This window comes from Antedon bifida, chromosome 5, assembly GCF_963402885.1.
Source record: "Antedon bifida chromosome 5, ecAntBifi1.1, whole genome shotgun sequence".
In the NCBI taxonomy this organism is placed as follows: domain Eukaryota; kingdom Metazoa; phylum Echinodermata; class Crinoidea; order Comatulida; family Antedonidae; genus Antedon; species Antedon bifida.
The window spans coordinates 8,580,374-8,606,781 of NC_136230.1; the positions used below are offsets into that span (position 1 = coordinate 8,580,374).

At 35.5% G+C, this 26,408-nt stretch overlaps 4 protein-coding genes across 4 annotated transcripts; all 4 read left to right on the forward strand.

Annotated features, from left to right (window-relative positions):
* Positions 1 to 216: 216 nt before the first annotated feature.
* Positions 217 to 4,943, forward strand: LOC144843834 (cytochrome P450 2U1-like). Its single transcript, XM_078700795.1, has 4 exons — positions 217 to 460; positions 2,773 to 3,410; positions 3,798 to 4,122; positions 4,417 to 4,943. Exons 1-4 carry the CDS (start codon positions 217 to 219, stop codon positions 4,596 to 4,598), a joined length of 1,389 nt encoding a protein of 462 aa, XP_078556921.1. The 3' UTR covers positions 4,599 to 4,943.
* A 786-nt stretch (positions 4,944 to 5,729) lies between these two features.
* LOC144842171 (cytochrome P450 2J4-like) lies at positions 5,730 to 8,617 on the forward strand. Its single transcript, XM_078698570.1, has 4 exons — positions 5,730 to 6,150; positions 6,537 to 7,177; positions 7,440 to 7,758; positions 8,326 to 8,617. Exons 1-4 carry the CDS (start codon positions 5,799 to 5,801, stop codon positions 8,505 to 8,507), a joined length of 1,494 nt encoding a protein of 497 aa, XP_078554696.1. The 5' UTR covers positions 5,730 to 5,798; the 3' UTR covers positions 8,508 to 8,617.
* Positions 8,618 to 8,947: 330 nt separating this feature from the next.
* On the forward strand, positions 8,948 to 20,972 carry LOC144843829 (cytochrome P450 2U1-like). Its single transcript, XM_078700787.1, has 4 exons — positions 8,948 to 11,075; positions 18,497 to 19,137; positions 19,398 to 19,716; positions 20,261 to 20,972. The coding sequence occupies exons 1-4, from the start codon at positions 10,724 to 10,726 to the stop codon at positions 20,440 to 20,442; spliced, it is 1,494 nt and encodes a 497-aa protein (XP_078556913.1). The 5' UTR covers positions 8,948 to 10,723; the 3' UTR covers positions 20,443 to 20,972.
* Positions 20,943 to 26,193, forward strand: LOC144843828 (cytochrome P450 2J4-like). Its single transcript, XM_078700786.1, has 4 exons — positions 20,943 to 21,307; positions 21,630 to 22,270; positions 22,377 to 22,698; positions 25,604 to 26,193. Exons 1-4 carry the CDS (start codon positions 20,956 to 20,958, stop codon positions 25,783 to 25,785), a joined length of 1,497 nt encoding a protein of 498 aa, XP_078556912.1. The 5' UTR covers positions 20,943 to 20,955; the 3' UTR covers positions 25,786 to 26,193.
* Positions 26,194 to 26,408: the final 215 nt, after the last annotated feature.

The following is a 26,408-nucleotide window of genomic DNA, read 5'->3' on the forward strand; positions in this document are numbered from 1 at the left end:
TGAGGGGGCAATTTAGGCTAGATTGGTGTTGATTTCGAGGTGGAACGCTATACTGTAGTAGTAGTTCAAATTGCCTGTACTGTACTTTCGCATGAAATGGCGTTGCTGTACACCGAGAATTGGCTGTCTTCAAGCGCAAGCATTCAAACAATTGTTTTGATTATCATCGTGATTCTTTTAGCAGTATGGTTATTTTCCTCCAAGCCAAATACTAATATGCCACCAGGTCCCGATGGTTGGCCGATTATCGGATCGTTGCCACATATTGACAGCAATCCTTGTGTGACGTTCGAAAAGTGGGCCTTAAAATACGGTGATATCTTCACAGTGCAGTTAGGCTGGAATAAAGTTGTAGTTTTGAACAGCGTCGATGCGGTGAATTGTACTCTTAAAAACCAAGGTGATAAGTTTAGCGATAGATCTATTCTACCTTTAGTAGAATTAGGTTTTTCAATACCAGGTAAGTCAACAATAGACTATTGAATATATGTCAGCGAATAGGCATTCTTAAGCGTACTACCACTACCAGTCAGTGTTTTTTAAATTAGTAATTGTTTCGACATTACACCGTGATAATTCTCTTTTTGTTGTGTTACATACGTCATTTCACTATTGTCCTATTACATCATTTATTTAGTTTATTATTTTAGAGAATTGTAGTATGATGAGCACGTTTATATATGGGACATATTTCCACCGTCCGTGTAATAGCGAGGACCTTTTAAGATGAGCACTGTTTAGATTACAACTTTGGATATTTGCATTTACCGTATAACCAATAACACTATAAAGTGATATATTGCATTAATTATTTCACTTAAGCCAATACATATTTAATAATTTCGCTTACGTGTGAATGATAAAGCAGGCCTACATTCAACTATCCAAAATTCAATTGATGTTTTCATTGATGATTATGTCTAGTTGTATCTCTATAAACCTAACCCTACTGACTGGATTAGTTAATATCCTTTCAGGGTTGGATTATTGTTGATCTATTTCTTCCTAGAAATGACCTTGTTGAAGTGACCATTCAATTTCTACAACTATTCAACTTTGAACCGGAAGCACTGGTTGCCATATAAAGCGATTATCGAGAGTTCTTTAAAACAGACCTTTACTCCCATGCAAAACTTAGATATATTTTATATCGTGATGGCGTGTGGATTACATCGTTGTTCGAATCTAACTCTCACCGCATTGCTTATTTATTTATTTATTTATTACCATCTTTACTGAGGGTAGCCTATCCAGTTCCAAATAGAACTGATCATTCAGGGCCCTCGATAAAACATACATACAGTACAACACATAAAATATTAAATATTCAAATGACATAATATATTAAAAGCCTATAAATTTACAATGATTATATAAAATTCATATAGAAGTTAAAATCGTTGACAGATCGTATCAATTACATTTGCCTCTCTCCACCCAGGTGTATAAAATGGGTACCCGGTTAGATCAAGACACAACTTTGCGCTGATTACTAGCTGCAGTATTATGGGAGTATGTTTCCATCCTGTATGATCCAAAGAATGACCGGGGTAATAATGTGCAGCGCATTGAGAGCTTGCTTATGCGCTATATAAGGATGAACTATTATTATTATTATTTTACAAGTTCTTAAAGCATACAGAATCATCCTCATTCGGGCCTAGTACTGTAAACGTAACATGATCGAATCCTAGCAAAAAATAAGAAAGTAAAATTACTGTTCCCTGGTAAGTTAATTAATGTGGTTTAAATATGTGCGATCATTGTGCGAAAGATTTTCTGAAAAGTAGGCCTAATAATTTAACAAAAATGAGTTTCTGTAAATATGAAGCAATATGAACACGTGAAATCATCACTAAAATGTATTGAAGGTTGTAAGTGTTTTTCCTTAACCGTAAACTCTTAAATTGTCAGACCTTCCATCGCTAGTTAACAGAAGAGTCCAACTCTTACTGAAATTTGGTAAAGGAATAATAAAGTCTGATACATTTAGAAGCATTCTTCCCCCTGTTCGTGACATTAGGTCTGCGAGTAAGCCTGCGAGTAAGCCTGCGAGTAAGCCTCTACTCGAAATCCCGTTTGGTCGTACAGAAAGATTTAGATCTTCACCAGTCCCTTTTTTAGTCCGACTCATTAATGATGAATATTGAATAGGCTGGCACTATTTTAACTTACAGGTGGACCAATTTTAATGTGTTAATTTTTTAAAACTAGTTTTACCTTTTATACATATTTATATATGTTTATCAAATTTTGTAAAATACTGCTTTTCAGCATTTTGGCTGCCGTTGTATTTTGATGTCTTTTTATGAATAAATATACCTGAATATAGGCCTATAAGCAAATCTATATATATATATTTTAATCGCATGTGTTTTTATGATAATTATTTGGAGTATTTTTAAAATTGTTTTTTAACTTGCCAAAATAACGTTGCCAAGTATAGTACTTGCTTTGTTTGTTATTTCCACGATATTGTCCACATGACAATTTTCTATTGATTTTTAGAAACATCTAAATATTGGTGACGTCACAAAGGCTTATTAAAATATCTATACAAAATATCTTTATCTTTAATATGGGCCGAAATAATAAATAGCACGCCCTCTGTTTCTCTCTTTCTTTTTCCCAAGTATTTCGCTCACTTTCTGAGCGCTTAATTTCTTATTTAATTGTACATATCATGGCTTTGAATTTAATTAATGAAAACGAAGAAAAAATCAATATGTCGATAAATATTAAACTTTAAAAAATGCATGAATTTTTCGACAGGAAGCATTGCTTTTGAAAATGGCCCTACATGGAATGAGCGAAGACGCTGGTTGTTTGGTGTCATAAACCAGTTTTGTCTCGGAAAAAAGGATTTAGGAAACCGAGTAAATTTAGAAAATCGGATAAATATAGAAGCAGACTACTTGTGTCAAGAAATGGACAAACCTGATGAGTCTTTTAATCCGCGTCACTATATCAACAACGCAGTTTCAAATATCGTCTGCACTGCTTGCTTTGGTGATAGATTCGAATACACGGATCCGCAATTTAAGAAGCTCATAGAAGGAACACGTTATTTATTTCAACATACTGGCATTTCGTCTCCGGGAAACATCCTTCCTATACTGTACTACACTCCACTGTACAAAGAGTTTCGTGGTGTGGTGACGTCAATGAAAGACTTCATAAATGATATTATACGTAAGCATGCCGAAACCTTTGATTCTGGTGATATCCGTGACATCATTGACGCATATATTTTGGAATCTCAAAAGCATGGTAAAGATGATAATTCGTTTTCTCGAGACACGCTTTGGCGCGCTATTTTCGACTTGTTCAATGCTGGTACAGATACAACTAGTTCAACTATCCTTTGGATCATTACATACCTCTTAAACTATCCAGAGATTCAGAAAAAGGTAAGTGTTTCAGGCATAGTAGGCGATCAATGAATCAACCAACATCAATGCACACCAATAAGTAAATGGTAAGCAATACACTACTATAAAATAAATGTAATAGTTTGCTAGAAGAAATTGTCACGCAAAACCCATAAACGAAAAAAGGAGAAAGATAAAAGGAAACAAGTAGATAAAATATAGTAAACATGGGGTCATGAAATCGTTTTTAAAATCATAAAATGATGATTTTTAAAATAGTTTTAACGAAATGTTAAAAGAAATGAGATAACAATACTAGTATCGAATTGGTCGATCCGTATCGGTCCAGAAACAAAAATCTTCATCATCAAAGTTTTATTTTTTAAGTTTACTTTATTTATTGTCAATTTTGTTTGTAAAAAAAAGGTACAGCATGAAGTTGATGAGGTCCTAGGCCAAGAGAAGGCACCAAAATATAGTGATCGTCTTTCGATGCCATTCCTGGAGGCCACAATCATGGAAGTACAGCGACTTAGCAACGTTATACCATTGTTTAACCGAGCTACTACAGAAAATGTTAACGTACATGGCTACAATATACCAGCAGAAACTCCGGTATTGGTGAATTTCTGGAACATTCATCTTCATCCAGACACTTGGGAAAGACCTTTGAACTTTGAACCGGAGCGATTTTTATCTGATGATCTTACGACCATTAAGAAACACGAAGCATTTATGCCTTTTGGAATTGGTAGGTATTCGTTTTCCGCGCGGATCCTTGCAAGCGCAAAATGTACTGTACATACGTAAAAAAATATATGTGCACAAAGTATAGGATACTGTAGCATAGATGAAATTGCAAGACCACTTAAATTCAAAGGTCTGTTATTATCCATATACAATTTAACATGACGATAATATTTCCGGTAGATAATTGACTGAGCAAGAACATATTACTGTAGATTGTTTGTCTGAAAAGCATAAGACGATACCACTCTCATTGCCTCTTCACAAGACTCCTTAAGTATTATTTTTCTTATTTCAGGTCGAAGGTCGTGCATTGGTTATCTAATGGCAAAGATGGAAATATTTATTTTCACGGCAACCCTCATTCAACGGTTTACGTTCAAAGTACCAGATGCGGAACCTACCCCATCGGTTAAAGACTATGTCCCAGGTTTATCTCTCGTTCCTAAGCCATTCAAAATATTTGCAATTAAACGTTAATTGTAAATGTTAATACAGTAGATAAGATTGGATTCAAAGTACCAAGCGGTGAACCTACTACAGTACAGTACAGTACAGTTTCGTTCCTCCAACTGATGCCAGTCGCATCCAAGAGGCAATCTTCTCTAGCATCCAAATATATGCTGGGTCCGACTGTTGAAGGGCTTCCTTGACTGGGTGAGCTTCTTAGCTTGACTATGATCGCACTGAAGTAAATTGCTTAATTTAATCCAAGGGTCACGATAGTATGGTTTTCGGGCTTGTGCAAAGAGCATTCGTTTTGTTAATCAGTAGGGTAACCTACTTAATACCACTTATTCATTTAAATTCGTTACTAAACGCTAATTATAACATTTTAAAAGATAATAATATAGGTTTATATGGTTTTATTTTGGTTTATTTTATTACTTACTCTGAGGGTCCCTAATGATCAGCAATTGCTGGATGGATCACCCTCATTAAATATGGTTAAAAAAAAAAAAAAAAAAAAAAAAAAAAAACTTAGTTTATAATAATAGATGGGGTTATAAAGCTCTTTTGTCCATGACATGGTTGTTCTTGCCATGGAGGAAATATATAGATTTATATAATTATTTCCTCCATGTTCTTGCTTAATTGAATTTCGATCAGGTAATTATATTCAAAGTTAGGTGTGTTACATAAAATATGACTTACGTTACTTATTATTGTTACATTTGCTTAATATTACAATATTAAATTATTGCTGACGTTTTTTATGTTGTTAGTTTGATTTAAGTTATTTTGATTCCTTCTTTTGAATAACTAGCAAACTGCGTTATGGTATTGTATAAAGACTTAAAGTAGACTAAGATTGACGACTTTCAATTGTTCGTATAATTAAATTCATCAACACTGCCGGCCTACGAAGAGATCACTATTTTAAAAGGCGATTTGCTGATGCGTGTCGCTTCACATGTGTATCGCCTATTGTGCATCTGCTTAATCCTTTCTCCGCAATGTAGACTTATAAAGAGTAATATACTTTTTACAAAAGTATAACTTCCTTCTTGGCGGAGGTAATAATACTACTGGGCGGGAGATTGTTTAATTTTGGCCATGACAACAACGACACGGAAAACAAGTTGACAATAGGTTCGTTCATGCATATTATTCATTTCAAAGATTTGGTTTGGTACACAACGCACAGCTTTCAGTTTACCACCCAGTAGCAATATCAAGATGGCTTTGATTTATGACAATTTGTTGTCTTTAATTAGCATCCAAAATGTTGTTATACTTGTATTCGTAATCCTATTGGCATTATGGTTATTGAAGTCTAATAATAATTTACCACCCGGTCCCCGTGGCTGGCCGATTATAGGATCTATACCTTACATGTTCGGAGAACCACACGAGACCTTCGAGGAGTGGACAAGAATATATGGTGATATCTTCACAGTCAAATTGGGCTCGGAAACAGTAGTGATTTTAAATGGTTCTGATGTTGTGAAACAGGCTTTAAAAGACCAAGGAGAACGGTTCATGGACAGAACAATTATACCAATAGTAGAATTTGGCTATACGATAAAAGGTAGGTGACAATTTGCTTGTACGAAGTAGGCCTAGGATTATGGACTTTAGAGCACGAGCAAAAAGGACTCCCGCGAATATAAATCTGAATTCCCACCACGCTTGAAATGGTAGGAATTTGTTTTTGTACAATCAAGTTCGTACAGCTGGCCTCAGTACCCACTTATTGAATATCTAACAGAGCGTGGCTATTTTCGGAGTGATCTGGCGGTATGAGTAGAGAGAGTTATTAAGAGTAGACATATATTCTTCCTATTGTTTCAGAATACCATACTACTTCTTTTTATAACCGATACAACTTGTGTCCAGTCAGTGAATATGTAGTGCAATATTACATATTTTCATTCTATAGTTTGATTATAATCCCTAACTTCTATTCATCCTTAGGAGGTATTGCTTTCCGAAATGGACATCCCTGGCTTGAACTTCGACGCTGGTCATCTAGCTTCCTCCGTGACTATTGCCACGGCAAGAAAGGTTTACTTGGAAGACAGTTGAACTTAGAGAGCCAGTTGACTATAGAAGCAGAACACTTGTGTCAAGAATTTGGTAAACGCGAAAAGCCCTTTAATCCATTTCATTGCATAAATAATGCTGTATCGAATATTATTAGTATCATTTGCTTTGGCGATAGATTTGAGTACAACGATCCAAAATATAAGGAACTGTTAGAAGGCATGGGGTACTTGTTTGACTGTACTGGATTCGTATCCGCACTAAATGCATTTCCCATATTATACTATACTCCAGTGTACAAACAATTTCGTAACACCTTGCTACATACAAAATCATTTCTAAATGATATTATAAAACGACATGAAGAAACATTCGATTCTGAAGATATTCGGGACATCATCGACGCATATCTGCTGGAACTCCAGAAAGATGACGTTGATACCAGTGTGTTTTCCAAAGACATACTATGGCGAACAATTCTTGATTTGTTTGTTGCTGGAACAGATACTGTTACTTCTACACTTGCGTTTACTATCGCGTTCTTAGTCAACTATCCAGATGTACAGAAAAAGGTAGGCCTCTTGTCGTTTATACTAGGAGTAATTTAATTTATAAATGTGTTCTGTGAGTACCGATATATAGCTTACTATCAATCAAACTTGATTTGCCTTGTTTACATTAAAATGATCATTCTAACTCTCTGAAAAAGTATATTGGGTATATTTTCTTAATACTATATATATATAAAGGCCTACTTAAACTAGAAAATATATGTTAATGAAATAAACATTATTTCTCTCTGGCCTGTACTATAATTTCATATTTTCAATATAGCTACAAAAGGAAGTGGATGAAGTAATTGGCCAGAAGAAACCAAAATGGAGCGATCGTCATTCGATGCCATACCTCGAAGCCACAATAATGGAGATACAGCGGCTGGGTAACGTTGTTCCGTTTTTCGGACGGCGTACATCTGATTGTGTTATAATAAATGGATACGAAATTCCAGCAGATACCACCGTATTGGTAAACTTATTTAGCGTACATCGTCATTCAGATAAATGGGCAAGACCTTTGAACTTTGAACCGGATCGATTCTTAGATGATTTAAAGACCATTCAGAAGCAAGAGGCACTTCTGCCTTTTGGAATAGGTAATTAAGTTAGACCTAATACTTCCTCCATTGTAGACTAACATATTAGTTAAAAGTGGTCCAAACTGGTCCACAAAATCCACATTTTCAAAAACTAAGCGTATGTAGGCCTATGCATGGACTATATATGTAAACTGAACTCGCCAAGACTAAACTGTCTTTCTGCGTGTACCATCTCGTTTAAAATGTGAGTATACAAGACGATTATAGATTATTAATGACGATCTGAAATGTTGATTTAACATATTTGGCTTATTTAAAGAATCTGATGAGCTAGACTCATCTTTCCCATTATACTGGATACCGTCATATTTTATACCATAGTGTAACAAAAAGCATGGGGAAATGAATTCATCAATGGTTGACCAGGGAGTTGTTAAATTAACAACTCCCTGGGTTGACTTTAGCCAATTATTGGACTTGAATTATTACTTGAATAATTATGTTTTTATTGTAATACAAATCAAATTTCGATTATTGGATATTTCACGTATTATTAATTCGTAATATTAACTTTTATGGACAATTAAACAATGATTAAATTCTTCTTTCTTATAATTCTTTCAGGTCGTCGGTTGTGTATTGGTGAGCTGATGGCGAAAATGGAACTGTTCCTGTTTACGACAAACCTGATACAACGATTTCAATTCAAGGTACCGGAAGGAAGATGTGCTCCATCCGTAATCGACTGTCTGTCTGGTATAACACGACGTCCTAAACCCTTTGAAATATGCGCCATTAAACGTTAAGCAAATGTCTGATATTATGTATGTATGATATTGAGTTTGCGATTGCTTTGGCTGCCGGTACTTTTATGGAATTGAATATAACTAAATAAAATAAATGTGTTTGCATTATAGTTTACAGTAACAAATTGTATGTTGCACAGGTTTCGACGCATCGTATTGCATGTCCTTCGTTTCTATTTCAAACTGAAGCCTGACATGAGAAATGTATGTTCGTAAATCTTTATTTTGTATTAGGGAGGTTTCGCAACCTTACGAATACGATACAAAAACGGATACGTCACACATTTGTGAAACTTTTGAGCTGATCCACATTTTATATTCGTAAAGCGTATTCGTGTTGACGAATATCACCAGTCATATTCTTAACTACAAAACGAGTATTTTGATCTATTTTGCACATTTTGCAATTGAATCAGTAATGATTCATGATTAAAATATAATTATACTTTTATTTAAAGTAATTTACTAAAGTAATTTACTAAAATACCATGTCAATTTTAATAAATAGCAGTTTTTAAAGTCCTCACTCCCTTTGATGTTACGCTAGGCCTAGGCAGCCAAGCACCAAGCAACACGTAGGCTACCTGCCCTTCGCTCAAATTTACCGCAGTCATATTTTGGACGGCGCCCTCAATATTTCGTTGCCATGCGAAACAGATTTTTACTGGCTTACGAAAAACGAATACGTGTGCGTGACGTATCCGTTTTCGTTATCGTATTCGTAAGATTGCGAAACCTCTCTAATATCTCGCAGGTCTGATGACATACTTTTGTTACAACTACTAATGTAGAAAACGCCAGCTAATGTAGAACAATCCACCGCTAATGTAGTAAAACCTCCAGCTAATAGAAACACCAACAGCTTATAATATAGTAGATACAAAATCAACACCAGCTAATGTAGAACGGTCAACAGTCAATGTAGTAACAAAAATTGCCTCCCAGTAATGTAGTTACTATCGCCAACTAATGTAGAAAATATTATATATTTTACAAACCTATGTCTAAATCATGTGCAAATGCATCTCTTTATTTAGATATCAGTCTATCCACCTCTCATAAGCGACCGACTTTAAAAAAGGGGACATCTCCTAAGTGACCACCCCCCTAAACACAGACCGTCGTAAGCAACCACCCTCGTTAGCGACCACCTCTATTGAACGACTACCATCTCTGTTAAGGAAGGTACCGCTTGCCCTAATCGACCACCTCTTTAACGAACATACCTCTCGTAAGTGACCACCTCTTTTAAAGGATCATCACCTCTCTCTTTACTTATCAATCAATCTATCCACCTCTCGTAAGCGACCAACTTTCAACAAGCGGCCATCTCAGCGACCACCTCCTTAAAACGACCATACATCGTAAGCAACCATGACCTCTCCGTTTCTTAATCGACAATCTCCCGTAACGACCACCTCTCGTAAGTGACCATTGAACGAGAAGTGGTCCCTTGCGAGAGTTGGTGGTCCTTTAAAAGAGGTGGTCACTACGAGAGTTGTGGTTGATTATGAGAAGCGGTCCTTTAAGAGAGGTGATCGATTATGAGAAGCGGTCCCTTATGAGTGGAGGTAATCACTTACGAGAGGTGGTCGATTATGAGAAGTGGTCTCTTAACAGAGATGGTGGTCGTTCAATAGAGGTGGTCATTTACGAGAGGTGTTCGATCGTTATATACTGGATGTGGTCGATTATGAGAAGTGGTCATTTAAGAAAGAGCTGATGTTGTGGTCCCTTAAAAGAAGTTGTCACTTACGAGAGATGTGGTCGTTAAGAGAGGTGGTCGCTTACGAGAGGTGGTCTATAGTGTTTGGATTTTTTTAGCTACAACCAACACTGAAAAATATATACATGAGGCTAAGGCTTACATGATTTTTAGATAGCAGACACTCGGTAACATGGACGACATAATTCATATGGTATAAACAGGGAAAAGGAACAATTTCACTTTTCCTTGGGTATAAATAAATGCATACATGCTATAAAAGTTTTTCATTCTAGGCCTATAGAAGTTGTGCCATTCGGTAAATTCGGAAGAAAAAATGCTTTGTTTAATTTTGGCCACGAACACCCATAACCTTGGAAAACAAGCTTGTGTTCAAAACTGTCAACAATATAATTATGTTCATTCATGCGTATACTTGTACACATTCACGGAATTCTAAAGATTTGATTTGGTACGTAGACGAGTTGTGATCCAGCAAGACAATATTAAAATGGCGTTGATCTATGATGATGTGTTGTCTTTAATTAGCATCCAAACTGTTGTTTTACTTGTTTTCCTAATTGTATTGGCATTATGGTTATTGAAGTCTAATAATAATTTACCACCTGGTCCTCGTGGCTGGCCGATTATAGGATCTATACCCTACATTTTCGGTGAACCACATGAGACATTCGCGGAGTGGACAAGAATTTATGGTGATATATTTACAGTAAAATTGGGCCCTGAAACAGTAATCATTTTGAATGGCTTGGATGTTGTGACACAGGCGTTGAAAGAACATGGCGAGAAGTTCATGGACAGACCACTTGTACCGATATTAGAATTAGGCTATACAGTAAAAGGTAGGTAAGAATTTAAGAAATAGACCTATAGCTAGTATTAGATTATCTGCGCCTACTATTAGTCGAACCGGCAAAATTTGGATTAGTTTATTTGTATGTGTTTATATATCTATCACACACGCACATTAAAAAATTTACGTATAAAAATAAATGTATGTTAGTGTAGGCCACTATGTAATTTCGTGTCATTTTTTTGTTAAAAGCAAAATTCAAGCTGATTTAGTGTCTTTAGGGTGTAAAGTAATAAAAAAAATATGTTGCCATTTTTCTAAAGAAGCTTAAGGGTGTCAAATCCAAGATGGCCGCCAATACATAAAAAATCCAATAAATCTAACATGTTGGACAAAGTAACTTCCATTTTGAATAATGTTTTACGTTAGAACTAGTGCCATATGCGTTCTATACTATATAAACCTTACATAAACCTACATGCAACAGTATTCAGCCATTTTGAATCCCAAAATGGCCGCCATTTGAGAAAATGGTTAATTTCTTATTAAAACATGTGTACTGTTAAATGACATAGATTTAAGTCACATCAAATGATAGGCATATGCCAACAAAATGGTAATTAACATAACATATTGACCATTTAACATACCAGTCTGCAACTCAGTCTGGCCAGTCGGCATACAACAATACTTTTTATCAGGAAAATCAAAGTTACCTTATAATTCCTCGCTTGCATCTCCTGCAAGGGTTGGGGTTAAGTTTTCTAAGTTGCTGCATTCATGAACAATACAACCGCATATTTCTGTACATGGGAGCTTATTCCTGCGGCAACTACACACATTTCCTTGACATCCAGATTTGCAGCCACATTTAATAAGTGCAATTATAGCTTCTGGTGCAGGGGCATTTAAGCATCGCACTGGAACAAACTTGTCTTCTTCCAATTCCCATCCATAGTCAGTTGGAGAAGGAAAATGTGGATGACTTTCACAGGCCTTTCTCCACACCATTGCAATGTAATGTGCTCTCAGGATGTGTGGTTGTAATGAACCTTTAGTGGGAGGAAGACTCTCTCCCTCTGCTTGACGGTTCGAATATAAGAACCAGCGTAGTTCATCAACTTTAGTGTGTAATTTTGATCTATACAGCAAACAAACAAACTTTTCTAATTGGGTTGTCATTTCTGGACCTGGTTCTGTTATGTCATCCTGACCTAGTAAAGCCAATACATCCAATATTCCGTCTTCCAATGACATGAACACCTTCATGCACCAGTCTTTTGTCCTTCCAGCAAACCTGCCACACATATCTGATCCTGTAAATGCATGAAACCCAAGAATAGCTAATGCACGTTTTTCCCCAAGATTTTTATAGATAGGTTTGATAGGGATCTTCCTGTTGTTTTTCCCCTTTCCAGTCAGGAAAAATGTATTGACAGGTAGTTTTGGATACATGTATATCATCAACAACAAGACATCCGTATCTGGCGAGTCGATGACAATCTCCACATCACCATTCACGGAAAGAGCATGTAGTAAAAGTAAGGTATCTGCCTCTTCATGACTATGAGTGAGTAGTGTATTTGGCACATTAATATTGCCTTTGGTCTCTGTCCCAACTGTTACCATAAATTTCTTCAGTTGATTTACAGAGCTCCTACTATGACCCAGTGTCTTTGCAGCTAAGTATTCAACTAACTCTGCCTTTGTCTTTATGTCTGAAAGAAAGTCCTTCAATGAAATATTGTTGATTAGTGAGCTATCTTGAATGTGATAGTAGGTTGACCTTCCTTTCGTTCTCTTCTTTCTCATTTGTTCTTTCAAAGAACTAGTAATGTATCTATCAAATACCAAACGAACTTTATCATACCGTTCTGCGATCACAACAAGCTTGCTCAGAAACGAATCAGCAAAATCACTGCAATATTTCATATCATCTGTTTTGGAGATTGAGTTTACTAGTGCCATACCATCTATAACAATAACTGTGTACTGATCTGTTGTTACATCCTGGTCCATTGGTTGTATTGTTTCATCTGAAGTAATGTATTGTTCTTCAGGAATTAGTTCTTCGAGGTGATGAACAATCTTAGATTTGTCATATGCAAGAAGAAGTGTCCCGTCTGAAGCAAAAAGTGCACGTGGAATAACGCCAAACTCATACTTTCCTACACATACCTTCAAATCTAGATCAGGAGGACTACGTGATACAACAATGAATCTTTGTAGGAGGCCTCTTTCTTCTTTGACTTTGATGAGTTTGTCACCTATTTTCAGGTTCATCGCTGTATTTGCACTTTTAAATGTACCAATCTTCCTCCTTTTCATTGGATCCCATACAGACAATTTGCCCTCTACAAGACGTTCTGTTACAAATGCCTCAAACATGTTCTGCCCAATGGCATCACGCTCTAATATTTCATTTGTCACCTTCTCATTCATTACTTCTTTGCTAAGAAGATTATAAAGGTCATTACCAGCAGCATTGAATGGATCTCCATGGTCAACAAACACCTGTGTGAGCAATGCAGCATTCTTCTTTATTCGGGATGCCTTTCCTCCTGTTATCTCATGGTGCTGTTTTCTATAAAATTCGTTTCCTTTAAAATGCTGGCTTTCAAACTCAGAAACTAGATTTGCCAGCTCTGGTGCAATCAGAAAAAATCTGTCAAGAGCTTTCTCATTTTGTGTTATTCCGACAATACCACCAATGACCTTTAGTTTACGATTTTCTTGTTCGATTCCATGATCTGGACCAATAGACGTGAATCCAGCAAGTCCCTTTGTCACACAGAAGTTTCCTCTCATGAACTCTGTCCAAATGTCTGGAAACTTTGTTTCTGTAGTCTGCATTGTTGAAAGGTACAGCGGAAGTAACCGGGCATAGTTCAGATGGTCATGTGCAAAGAAATATTTTATAAGAGCCTCTGTACTTTCCATATGCAACAACAGGTCCCGTTGTCTCGTGGCCCTGACATACAAAAGGATAGTTTCAAACTGTTTCAAATAGTTGAGAAAGTAGCGTTGGATTGGATTTGCCTTGCCTTCAAATTGACTAAACTTTGTAAATATATCTCTTGTTTCAAACATTGTCAGTGTTTTATTGACAGCCTCATTTAGATTTTGTGGACCTTCTGTGCTCCCGGTAATATCCTTATGATAAGCATCTTGCAAATGAAACGATGCATCACTTAGAATATCTTTCTCTTCCGGCATTTTGTCTAAAAAACTGTCAAAATAGAGATGGTAGAGAGAAAGAAGAGTTATAGTATGGGCTTCTAGTGACCTGTATAGATGTTTTCCATTTAAGATTTGTGTTACTGTTGTGGGTGAATAGAGTCCAGCTTCAACCCAAGCTTGTTCAATTCCGCTTGCTTCAACATATTTCCCCAATGCTGCCAATGCCCAAAAGACTACATGTAGCTCACCGGGTCGAAACAGAAATTATTTCTTAATGTCATCTCTGTCCACCCAAAGTTTCATCGCCATATCATACAGTTGAAGGTCAAGAGTCATCACCGTTATCTTTCCTTTTCCTAATACCTGAGTTGTTATATCATGTGCTCTCATCAAACCAGTGTATAACGTTCCATATTCTGTGGGAGGTGATCGTATTAACGGTGGAACTAATGAAACATTGGTACGTCGTGCAGGAGATGAGAGGAGGGAGTTAAATGCTCCCCATGTTCCTGGAGCTTGTAAATGAGTATCTTTATTTCCTTCAAAGTTCAGACATTCAAGTATCCATGCCATATCTGTCTTTTTACTCATCTCTGTAATGGGCTGTGAAGTGCTCAACTTGCATGGAAACTTATTCTTTTTAGGACTTGGTTTTGAACACACTAGATATTCACATTCCAAAGCTTCATTATCTGATTGATTTTTTGCCTTTGGTGTGCGATCAATTTTAACTTTTGGTAAGATTGGTGGTTTGTCTTGATTGACAGTTTGATAAATTGCTATTGCTGTTCCATGCAATGTATTCATACCGCAGGGCGTGGCTTCTAAAAAATCTATGTTGTCCAGTGCGAACCAAACAAAGTTATCCTTTACAAGCCAAGGAGGAAGACACAGTCCTCCCACAGATTCCATCTGCATTTTAACAGCTTTGGCAATACCGGATTCGATTTCCATAACTTTAGAGTAACTGGTGCCAAGATCAAGCTCTTCTAACTTTGATACAATTGACTTTGATCTAGTATTCTTGTGTACATCTAGAGCTAAACCAACAGATAAAGGAGTTTCACAGTGGTTTCTAAAGTCGCTTGCCTCTGTCTTTGGTTTATACGACACTTGTCTGTCTGATTTGTAAGCTTGAACAAAGTGTTGCGCCAAGACTGATGCACTTTGACTTATAGATGTTTCTCTTCTCTCAGTTTGAATGGGCCTTGTTCCTTGTATAGCATGCTTGCAAAACATGTACAGCAATGGTGGTGGGTCATAATCTTGAAATGTACCACAGAACTTCCATTTAGGTGAGTTTTCAATATCTTTTCTTATTAGTTTGGCTGCTTTGAGAAGAATCTGCAAGTCCTCCTTTAGATTTCCCATTTCTATTGCAATTGATACCGCAACTTCTTTAGATTTGGTTGATAAAACTTGCTCTGACATTGTCTTGTCTAATGGTCTGTTAAAGTGTACATCAGGAATACTATCAATAATCAGCTGCTTTAAATATGGTTTATACCGTGGATTGTTAGGTACTGATACTCCGTTGCTTTCAAGAATATTTATGTAAGTTGTTTGAATATCATTCATGTTAAGAATAGTGTCTGTTTGATTGTCAAGTTCATATTCTACTACCTCAAGTAGTTCAAGGTCAGATACAATTTTACTGCAATCATCATCATGTGTCGTTTCAGAGTTACTGTTCCTATCGATTTCTCTTTTTACCTTTACTAAACAAGGAAGATGGTATTTGATATCATACGCAACTGCTGCTAGAGGATCAGCTGCTGCAACAACATTACTAAGTCTTGCTTTAAGATTTAAATTGCTTGTGTTTTTGCCAATTTCAATGAACTGGAATCCCATGTTTTTTGTTGAAATATCATGCAGTTTAATTTCTGTGTCTTCATCACAAATAATGCATTTATGGTTGTCAAAACTATTTCTTTTGCCCCTTGTGGATGTTGAGGCAGACATATCAGTAAAGGAAGATGGTCTTCCCCTCTTTTTTTGACGTATGGCACCAACATCCCTAACATTTATCCCCTTGTTAAATCTAGCTTTTGCCCTATCAATTTTGCCTTTGTGTGTAAGATCCTGATAGCATTGCCTGTGATAGGAAATGCCCTCATTTAACAGTTGCTCTGCACTTAAATCTTGTATACGATTAATCAATTCTACAAAATCTGTTTCGCCATACTCATATCTTAATTGAGCACTTTCTATAATTTTTTTAATTGAATCCAATGATGGTGTTGTTACGTAACTTTTATATCCACTTTGGCCACCACTTCTCTGACAAACAAAGCACACTTTTTCATCAATTAATTTTTGCTTTTTGGTTGTCAGATGAGCTTCCATGATTTGATATACAGTTTGGAAAGGATAGGAGAAGTACTGTTACCTATATGAATATAATAGCATTATTTAACTATGTTTATAAGATTTATAAATATAAAAACAAAATTGAAAACATTAATTTACTAAATTTCTATATAATCTTCTTCTATACATATTACTTATAATTAACTACTAACCTGACAAATAACATTTCACTTGGGATATCCTTTTTAGAATAAATTTAATAAACCTGTAATTTCAAGTTTAGAAGACCATAACACAAAAGCATTTTGTGGTACCATATCATCAAAGGTGTAATGTACTTGTGAGAGAGTCAATAATGGCAATAACTCATACAAAGTTAGACAACATTAGACAAGTTTAGACAACTTTAGACAACTTTAGACAACTTTATACAATCATATGAAAATGACTATTGTAGAACATTCTAGTACAACAAAATATTTATTTACACATATGGACACATATTAAACAAAAATATTTAAATAATTTAATTTTTTAGTGGCGGCCATTTTGAAATCCAATATGGCCGACAGATTATACTTTTGCCTAGTCACAAATGATTGTTTAATGAATAATACCAGCAAAACAGACTTGATTCACATTGATAATTTGTTTTATTGGTGACATTCTTATCTAAATAGCGGTTTTTTTTAATGTTGGCGGCCATCTTGAATTTGGGCCTTTAAATGTCTTTTAAAAAAATGGCAACATATTTTTTTTCATTTCTTATATTATCAAGATATGAAATAAAGTCTAAGTTTGCTTTTAACAAAAAATATACACGACATTCTTATAGACGACATACCAGCCTACACTATGTAGGCCTATTGTCTACTAAACCTGAAGGTTTAAAGTTCATCCCAGGGCCCATAAATTGACCTACTTGTGTTATACCAACATTGAGAGATTGGAATGTTCCATTCATCGCCAATCAATTAAATCTATTAACATAGTATTTTAAAAAAAAATTTGGTTTGTCTTCAACATTATGATGCGCTGTACTCGAGCTGTTTGATAGGTTTTCAGCTATTAAAACAATTATTGTAGAAGGAGATAGGTAAATGCGAATCATCCTCGTGTTATTGTGTGCGGGTATTTTTCAAGATGGATACACCCATTAGACAAACACCCCTATTTGGGTTGGGGCAAATCGTTGAACCTGAATTCGTTTTAATCGTCAATAACTAATTATCTAACTCAACTTAATTAGTAAACAAGGTGGTTAAAATCAGTACCGAAAGTATGAACCAACTTTTTATACCATTGAGTAAAAATTGTAGAAGTAACGCGCGATTTACCGAATTTTGCCCTTACGTAAATTTATATAAGGATTCCAAAATATATTCCGCAAACATAAATAGAATCTATATAGTCTTTGCTCTGGAAATTTAATTGTAGCAAGATATTTTTGTTTTTCTTTTTGCGCAACTAAACAAATTATGCCTACGTTCATGCAGTCCGGGCCTGTGTTGTGTTTTCGAATCATTAGCGCAATATACCGTCTACTGTATAGTTACTGTATCTAATCATGACTCAGTAATTTTTAATGTTCGTTCGGATCCCAATAAATGTTTAAGACTAATTCGAGAGGGATAAATGAAAGAAATAAGTTCCTGCTATTTTAGAAAAGTGCCTCATTTTCGTTATAAGATGGGTACCTCTTAAACCGTTTTTAGTGTTTCTGAACATTCAGTAGGCCTAGACTACAGTACAGTACGTCAGATCATGGACTCATTATTTAGATGAATAACCAGTCGACCAATTAAAGCTGCTCTCTCGCTCAAATCTACCTCGTATCAGAAGATAATACTTTACCGTAGTATACTTTACCGTAGTATACTTTATGCCTTTCAGGAGTACCGTCAAAATATCACCATACTATACACAAACCTCTATGGTTAATTCTATATCTTAATGTTTCTGTTCTTTCAATTCCAGGGGGTATTGTTTTTGTGAATGGACACCCCTGGCTTGAACTTCGACGCTGGTCATCTAGCTTCCTCCGTGACTATTGCCACGGCAAGAAAGGTTTACTTGGAAGACAGTTGAACTTAGAGAGCAAGTTGACTATAGAAGCAGAACACTTGTGTCAAGAATTTGGTGGACGCGAAAAGCCCTTTAATCCATTTCATTACATAAATAATGCCGTATCGAATATTATTAGTACCATTTGCTTTGGTGATAGATTTGAGTACAGCGATCTAAAATATAAGGAACTGTTAGAAGGGATAAGATACATATTAAAGTGTAACGGATTCGTAACTCCAGTAAATACCATTCCTCTACTCTATTACACCCCATTGTATAAGCGCTTTCGTCAAACCATGTCTAATGCAAAGTTATTTATTGAGGATAATATAAAACGTCACGAAGAAACATTCGATTCTGAAGATATTCGAGACATCATCGACGCATATCTGCTGGAACTCCAGAAAGATGACGTTGATACCAGTGTGTTTTCCAAAGACATACTATGGCGAACAATTCTTGATTTGTTTATTACTGGAACAGATACTGTTACTTCTACACTTGCGTTTACTATCGCGTTCTTAGTCAACTATCCAGATGTACAGAATAAGGTAGGCCTCTTGTCGTTTATACTAAGAGTAATTTAATTTATAAATGTGTTCTGTGAGTACCGATATATAGCTTACTATCAATCAAACTTGATTTGCCTTGTTTACATTAAAATGATCATTCTAACTCTCTGAAAAAGTATATTGGGTATATTTTCTTAATACTATATATATAAAGGCCTACTTAAACTAGAAAATATGTGTTAATGAAATAAACATTATTTCTCTCTGGCCTGTACTATAATTTCATATTTTCAATATAGCTACAAAAGGAAGTGGATGAAGTAATTGGCCAGAAGAAACCAAAATGGAGCGATCGTCATTTGATGCCATACCTCGAAGCCACAATAATGGAGATACAGCGGCTGGGTAACGTTGTTCCGTTTTTCGGACGGCGTACATCTGATTGTGTTAAAATAAATGGATACGAAATTCCAGCAGATACCACCGTATTGGTAAACTTATTTAGCGTACATCGTCATTCAGATAAATGGGCAAGACCTTTGAACTTTAAACCGGATCGATTCTTAGATGATTTAAAGACCATTCAGAAGCAAGAGGCACTTCTGCCTTTTGGAATAGGTAGGTTAGACCTAATACTTCCTCCATTGTAGACTAACATATTAGTTAAAAGTGGTCCAAACTGGTCCACAAAATCCACATTTTCAAAAACTAAGCGTATGTAGGCCTATGCATGGACTATGTATGTAAACTGAACTCGCCAAGACTAAACTGTCTTTATGCGTGTACCATCTCGTTTAAAATTTGAGTATACAAGACGATTATAGATTATAAATGACGATCTGAAATGTTGATTTAACATATTTGGCTTATTTAAAGAATCTGATGAGCTAGACTCATCTTTCCCATTATACCGGATACCGTCATATTTTATACCATAGTGTAACAAAAAGCATGGGGAAATGAATTCATCAATGGTTGACCAACTCCCTGGGTTGACTTTAGCCAATCATTGGACTTGAATTATTACTTGAATAATTATGATTTTATTGTAATACAAATCAAATTTCGATTATTGGATATTTCACGTATTATTAATTCGTAATATTAACTTTTATGGACAATTAAACAATGATTAAATTCTTCTTTCTTATAATTCTTTCAGGTCGTCGGTTGTGTATTGGTGAGCTGATGGCGAGAATGGAGCTGTTTCTTTTTACGGTTAACCTGATACAACGGTTTGAATTCAAGGTACCTGATGGAAGATGTGCTCCATCCGTAAACGACTGTCTGTCTGGTTTAACACGACGTCCTAAACCCTTCGAAATATGTGCCATTAAACGTTAAGCGTTATAACCAAATTGGTTTGGCGCTTTCTTTCGTCTGATAGTCACCGCTGAAAGTTTTCGGGTTTTGTGTTAATACTGTTCGTAATTTGGCTTTAGAATATGGGTGATAAATCAATTTGTGAAACACACAACAAAATTACTGTTAACAGAATGTTCGTTGCGTAAGTTGCAGTGGTCCTATGTGTTTCGACGAATCGTACTCTTCAATTTTTATAACTATTGTGAATATTCAGTGACGTCAGTATAAATACATGCTATACAAGTCGTTTACACTATGTATTTCTATAAAAGCTGTGCGATTAGGTAAAAAGTTTCTAAATAATGACCATTGAGGTATACTATGCATTGTTTAGTTTTGGCCAATAACACCCATGACCTTGGAAAACAAGCTTGTTCAAAACTGTCAACAATATAATTATGTTCATTCATGCGTATACAACAAATTCAGTGAATTCTAAAGATTTGATTTGGTACGTAGACATTCAGTTGTGACCCAGCAAGACAATATAAAATGGCGTTGATCTATGACGATGTGTTGTCTTTAATTAGCATCCAAACTGTTGTTTTACTTGTCTTCCTAATTATATTGGCATTGTGGTTCCTAAAGTCTGATAATAATTTACCACCTGGTCCTCGTGGCTGGCCGATTGTAGGATCTATACCCTACATGTTCGGTGAACCACATGAGACATTCGAGGAGTGGACAAGAATTTATGGTGATATCTTCACAGTCAAATTGGGCTCGGAAACAGTAGTGATTTTAAATGGTTCTGATGTTGTGAAAGAGGCGTTAAACAGCAAGGGGGACAAGTTCATCGACAGACCGCTTTTACCAATATTAAAATTAGGTTATACGGTAAAAGGTAAGTTAAATTTAGTAACTGACGATGGGTACCTAATTATTTAACAAAATAGGTATAATAGTGGATTACAATCCATAGATTAGATTAATCTCCAACTAGAGCACTTACAAAAAAAGAATTACTATTGTACTACGATACTTTTTGAGTTCCCTAACAGTAGGCCTAGTACACCCTAGGCCTACATGATTTCTTGGAAATCTTAATGTATGAATTAAAGACTAATTACCTTAAAAATGATTTGCAAATGTTCATTTCAATACACGTGACAATATACACCAATAATTAATTACTTTATTCAATGTATGATTTTTCTATTCAACAGGAGGTGTCATTTTTGTGAATGGACATCCCTGGCTTGAACTTCGACGCTGGTCTTCTAGCTTTCTCCGTGACTATTGCCACGGCAAGAAAGGTTTACTTGGAAGACAGTTGAACTTAGAGAGCCAGTTGACTATAGAAGCAGAACACTTGTGTCAAGAATTTGGTAAACGCGAAAAGCCCTTTAATCCATTTCATTATATAAATAATGCGGTATCGAATGTTATTACTGCTGTTTGCTTTGGCGATAGATATGAGTACAGCGATCCAAAATATAAGGAACTGTTAGAAGGGATAAGATACCTATTAAAGTGTAGCGGATTCGTAACTCCAGTAAATACCATTCCTCTACTCTATTACACCCCATTGTATAAGCGCTTTCGTCAAACCATGTCTAATGCAAAGTTATTTATTGAGGATAATATAAAACGTCACGAAGAAACATTCGATTCTGAAGATATTCGGGACATCATTGACGCATATCTTTTGGAGCTCAAGAAAGATGACGTTGATACCAGTGTGTTTTGCAAAGACATATTCTGGCGGACCATTCTTGATTTATTTTTTGGTGGAACAGACACTATTAGTGCCACACTTGCGTTTGCTATGGCGTTCTTGGTAAACTATCCTAAGGTACAGAAAAAGGTAGGTTCTAAAACTGCCAGTTAGTTAATTAATAAGTTTTATTCTAATTCTATGAATTGTTGATTAATTAATAATGGTCTTTGACTTGCTTCTTTTATCTATTTAGCTACAAAATGAAGTGGATGAAGTAATTGGTCAGAAGAAACCAAAATGGAGCGATCGTCATTCGATGCCATATTTGGAAGCCACCATAATGGAGATACAGCGGCTGGGTAACGTTACTCCGTTTTTTGGACGGAGCACTACAGGTGATGTTAAAATAAGTGGTTACACAATTCCAGCTGACACCACAGTATTGATAAACCTATTCAGCGTCCATCGTCATGCAGAAAAATGGGAAAGACCTCTGAACTTTGAACCGGCACGATTCTTATCAGGTGATCTAAAGACCATTCGAAAGCAAGAGGCATTTCTTCCTTTCGGTTTAGGTGGGTAGCTGGTTATTAAATTGGTTAAATCCATCAATACTTCTATAATAAACCATAAATCAGTGAGGTGCAAAATCAGCAAAAATGTAAAAAAAATAAATGTATCCTTGTTCTGGGATAGCCCTATTGTGCGACTAAGAACTTGTTTATGTTGTAAAATTGAGCGCGGTCCGCTGCAAGAGACATTGTACGTTTGATCTCAAATTGATACAAAATCTCTCTCATTTATCTATGGTTCAACCTTTTGTGGACGAGTCTAAATTGAATGTAAACTAGATGGTACGCTCGCTTCGCTCGCGTACCATCTAGGTCGTGCCACAGATGGTTCTCGAATACATAATAATTTCAGCGTTAAAAAACTGGCGATTTCAAATGTACGTACAATAAGACATGTCGTTTACAGGAACGAATAAATAGACACTGATTTATGTACTCAACTAAAATTAGCACCCTGAGAATTACTTCCGAAAGAGAAACTTGTCACAAAATGAGACCAATTGTTTAAGTCAAATTTAAACAAACTTAATTTGTGTTTTGTATGTAACATTAGGGGCTGAGGGATGGGGAAGAGGATGGGTGCAAAGAGGAACAATTTTTAAATATATTCTTTATCCATTTAGTAACGAAATATTAATTGTTTTCATGTTTTACAAATAATATACCACTAAACACAGTAAAACATTGCGATGTAATACTTTGTTGAAACTATCACCGTCCTAGTCGATTGAAATAGTTCAGTACATGTAACGATACATCACTACGACGTGTATGTTTATATAATGTAAAACAATTTGTGAAAACCACCTCTATTCGGGGAAAATCATAAATTCGATTTAATCGTCAATAAATATTAAATTATCTAACTCAACTTAATTAGTAGGCCTAATGGTTTTCAATTGTTTCTTAGAGCCAATTCATACTTAAGTTGGTTCCTACCCTACCCACCAAAGTTGTTCTGCGTTTAGGGCATGTGATGCACCGTAGGCCTATCCTCTACTGGCTTTACAACGCTACTCATGCCAGTGAGGGAAGGGTGATGATGTGGGTGGTTTAAATGCAATAATAAAGATTTGTACATAATATACGGCGACTGAAAACGCTAGCTCATTATCCGTTAAAAAAAAATTTATATCCAACCTCTGCAGCACAGATTGAAAAAAAAAATGGATCGAATTTCTGTTATGAGTATACAGTACTTGCCACTTGTGGAACAGAGATTGGAATGTTCCATTCATCGCAAATCAATACATTTGTATAAACATATATTAAATTAAATAGTATTTTTTAAAGAAAATCGGCCTGTCTTCAACATTATGATGCTGTACTCGAGCTGTTCAACCGGTTTTCAGCCATTAAAAACAATTATCGTAGGAGGAGATAGGAAAATGCGAAGCATCCTCGTATTATTGTCTGCGGGTATTTTTCAAGACGGACATCCATTATACCACGATCGAAAACACCCCTATTTGGGGCAAATCGTTGAACCTAAATTCGTTTTAATTGTCAATAACTAATTATCTAACTCAATTTAATTAGTAAACAGGGTTACATCTGGTGGTTTAAATCATTACCGAGATTCTAACCAACTTTATATACCAACATTCTAGAAATAACGCGCGATTTACCGAATTTGCCCTTACGTAAATTTATATATAGATTAAGTTGCGGAACATCCAAAATCATTTCGTGAAATGAAGAACCATGATACTAGTGAGGGCAATGTAGACAAAATTAGAAAATGGAGACAAAATGAGAAAAAAGAAAGAAAGAAATTAGGTTAATATCCATAAAACCAAAAATGGCCGCTATCTTCAGTACATTATTTTTTCTATTTATATCAGGTATAGTCTAGGAAATCTAGAATTTTAAGTCAAGCAAATTGCACACAAAGCTTTTATTTTTTTAATTGAACACATATGATGTGGAGATATAATTCCACAAATTGGGAATATGTAAATTACCTGAAATATGCAAATTGAGTGGAAAAATATAGAATATCTATTGAACCGCTAGTTGTAGAGAGGTGTTTTCCTAAATTGTTAAATATGTATGTTTATATTCCTTCTTATGGACTTTTTTGTCCAAAAATGATTGGAATTGCTGTATTTGACCTCTGACCTTATTTTCAAAGGATTAGGTAATTTTCAAAGGATTTACGTATCTCCATAACTACTCTAGGTAGAGACATCATTTTAGTCTCTATACTTTCACATATGATGAGGGGATGGAATTCCACAAATCACACCTCGGTCACACATTGGGAACATATGTAAACTAGAAATCAGAGAGTTGCAACCTCCGGAGTAAAAAGAGAAAATGGATCAAGAATCGTGATAAAGATCCGTATTGTAGTTTTTGCATATGGCCTAAGTAAAAAAAATGGTCCAGAATTGGGATATCCTGATCCGGATTGCCTCCAAAAGTAATGGAGTTGTTAAATTTGGTAAAGAGCTGGAATGGGGATATGTTCAAGCTAAGGTTCATCTTGAACCCTTCCAGCTGATTTACTATCAGCTCCAGCTTCTCTTCTAACGGTTATTTAATGCGATTGCAAACTGACTGCAATACAAGAAACTTTAAGATAAAATAGTTCATACATTAAGCTGGTCTGATTATATGGTTTCACTGAAATGCATTTTTTCCTTCTAATAAATCATGTTTAAGAACTTTACATCTTTCTCAAACTTTTCCCCTTGGAATGGCAGCCATTTTGAAGTATATTTACCATCTTGAATTTTTAAAAGTTGAACAATATTTTTTTAATGACTGTGGTTGAACAACTATTTGCCAAAATCGGATGCTTGAATACTGATATTTGGCCTAGATATGAAACAAAATGCGAATTTGACATTTCTACTGTATCTATTCTTCTACTGTTTTTGACTTTAGTAAACTCTTCTTTCAGGTCGTCGGTTGTGTATTGGTGATCTGATGTCGAGAATGGAAGTGTTCCTTTTTACGGCAAACCTGATACAACGGTTTGACTTTAAGGTACCAGAGGGAAGATGTGCTCCATCCGTAAACGACTGTCTGCCTGGTTTGACACGACGTCCTAAACCTTTTGAAATATGCGCCACTCGACGTTAAATGGCGTCAGTTTTCAGGAATATGAAAATCAGGAGTAAAATTCACATGTATGATCTCAATCAAATTGGTTTTTCAACGCTCTTCAGCAAGCCATTTGAAAGAAATTACTGTATTTATTTGAATAAACGCACGCCTCGCTTTGAATAACACTCGTCCCCTCGTTATTAATTAATTTGTAATATAAGAATAATAATAGATCTATATTTTTGTATTTTCATTGTATAAATGTATTCTGTTGGGGAATCCTTTGGAAACAAGCCTTTGGGCTTAAAGGGTTATCCCCTGCTTTCCATGTTTTTTTTCTCAAGTATTTGTATTATTCTATGTATTTATTTTCCTTCATATTTTATGCTGTTTCAATATTGTACTGTCCGTGGAAAGCAATAAATATTACTTACTTACTTACAATGTCGTTTGGAATATAAGTCCACCACCCCTCCCCCTCTTCCAATAATTTCCCCACATGTACACACAATATTGTATTATAACACATTTATATTTAATATTTGTAATGGGATTTACATGATCTACTGATCTACAATCTACCAGGCATGTCAATACAATTTTTACTGTATTTTATCTCTTCTTGATATTAATTGTGTTTGTGATTTATTCCTATTAGG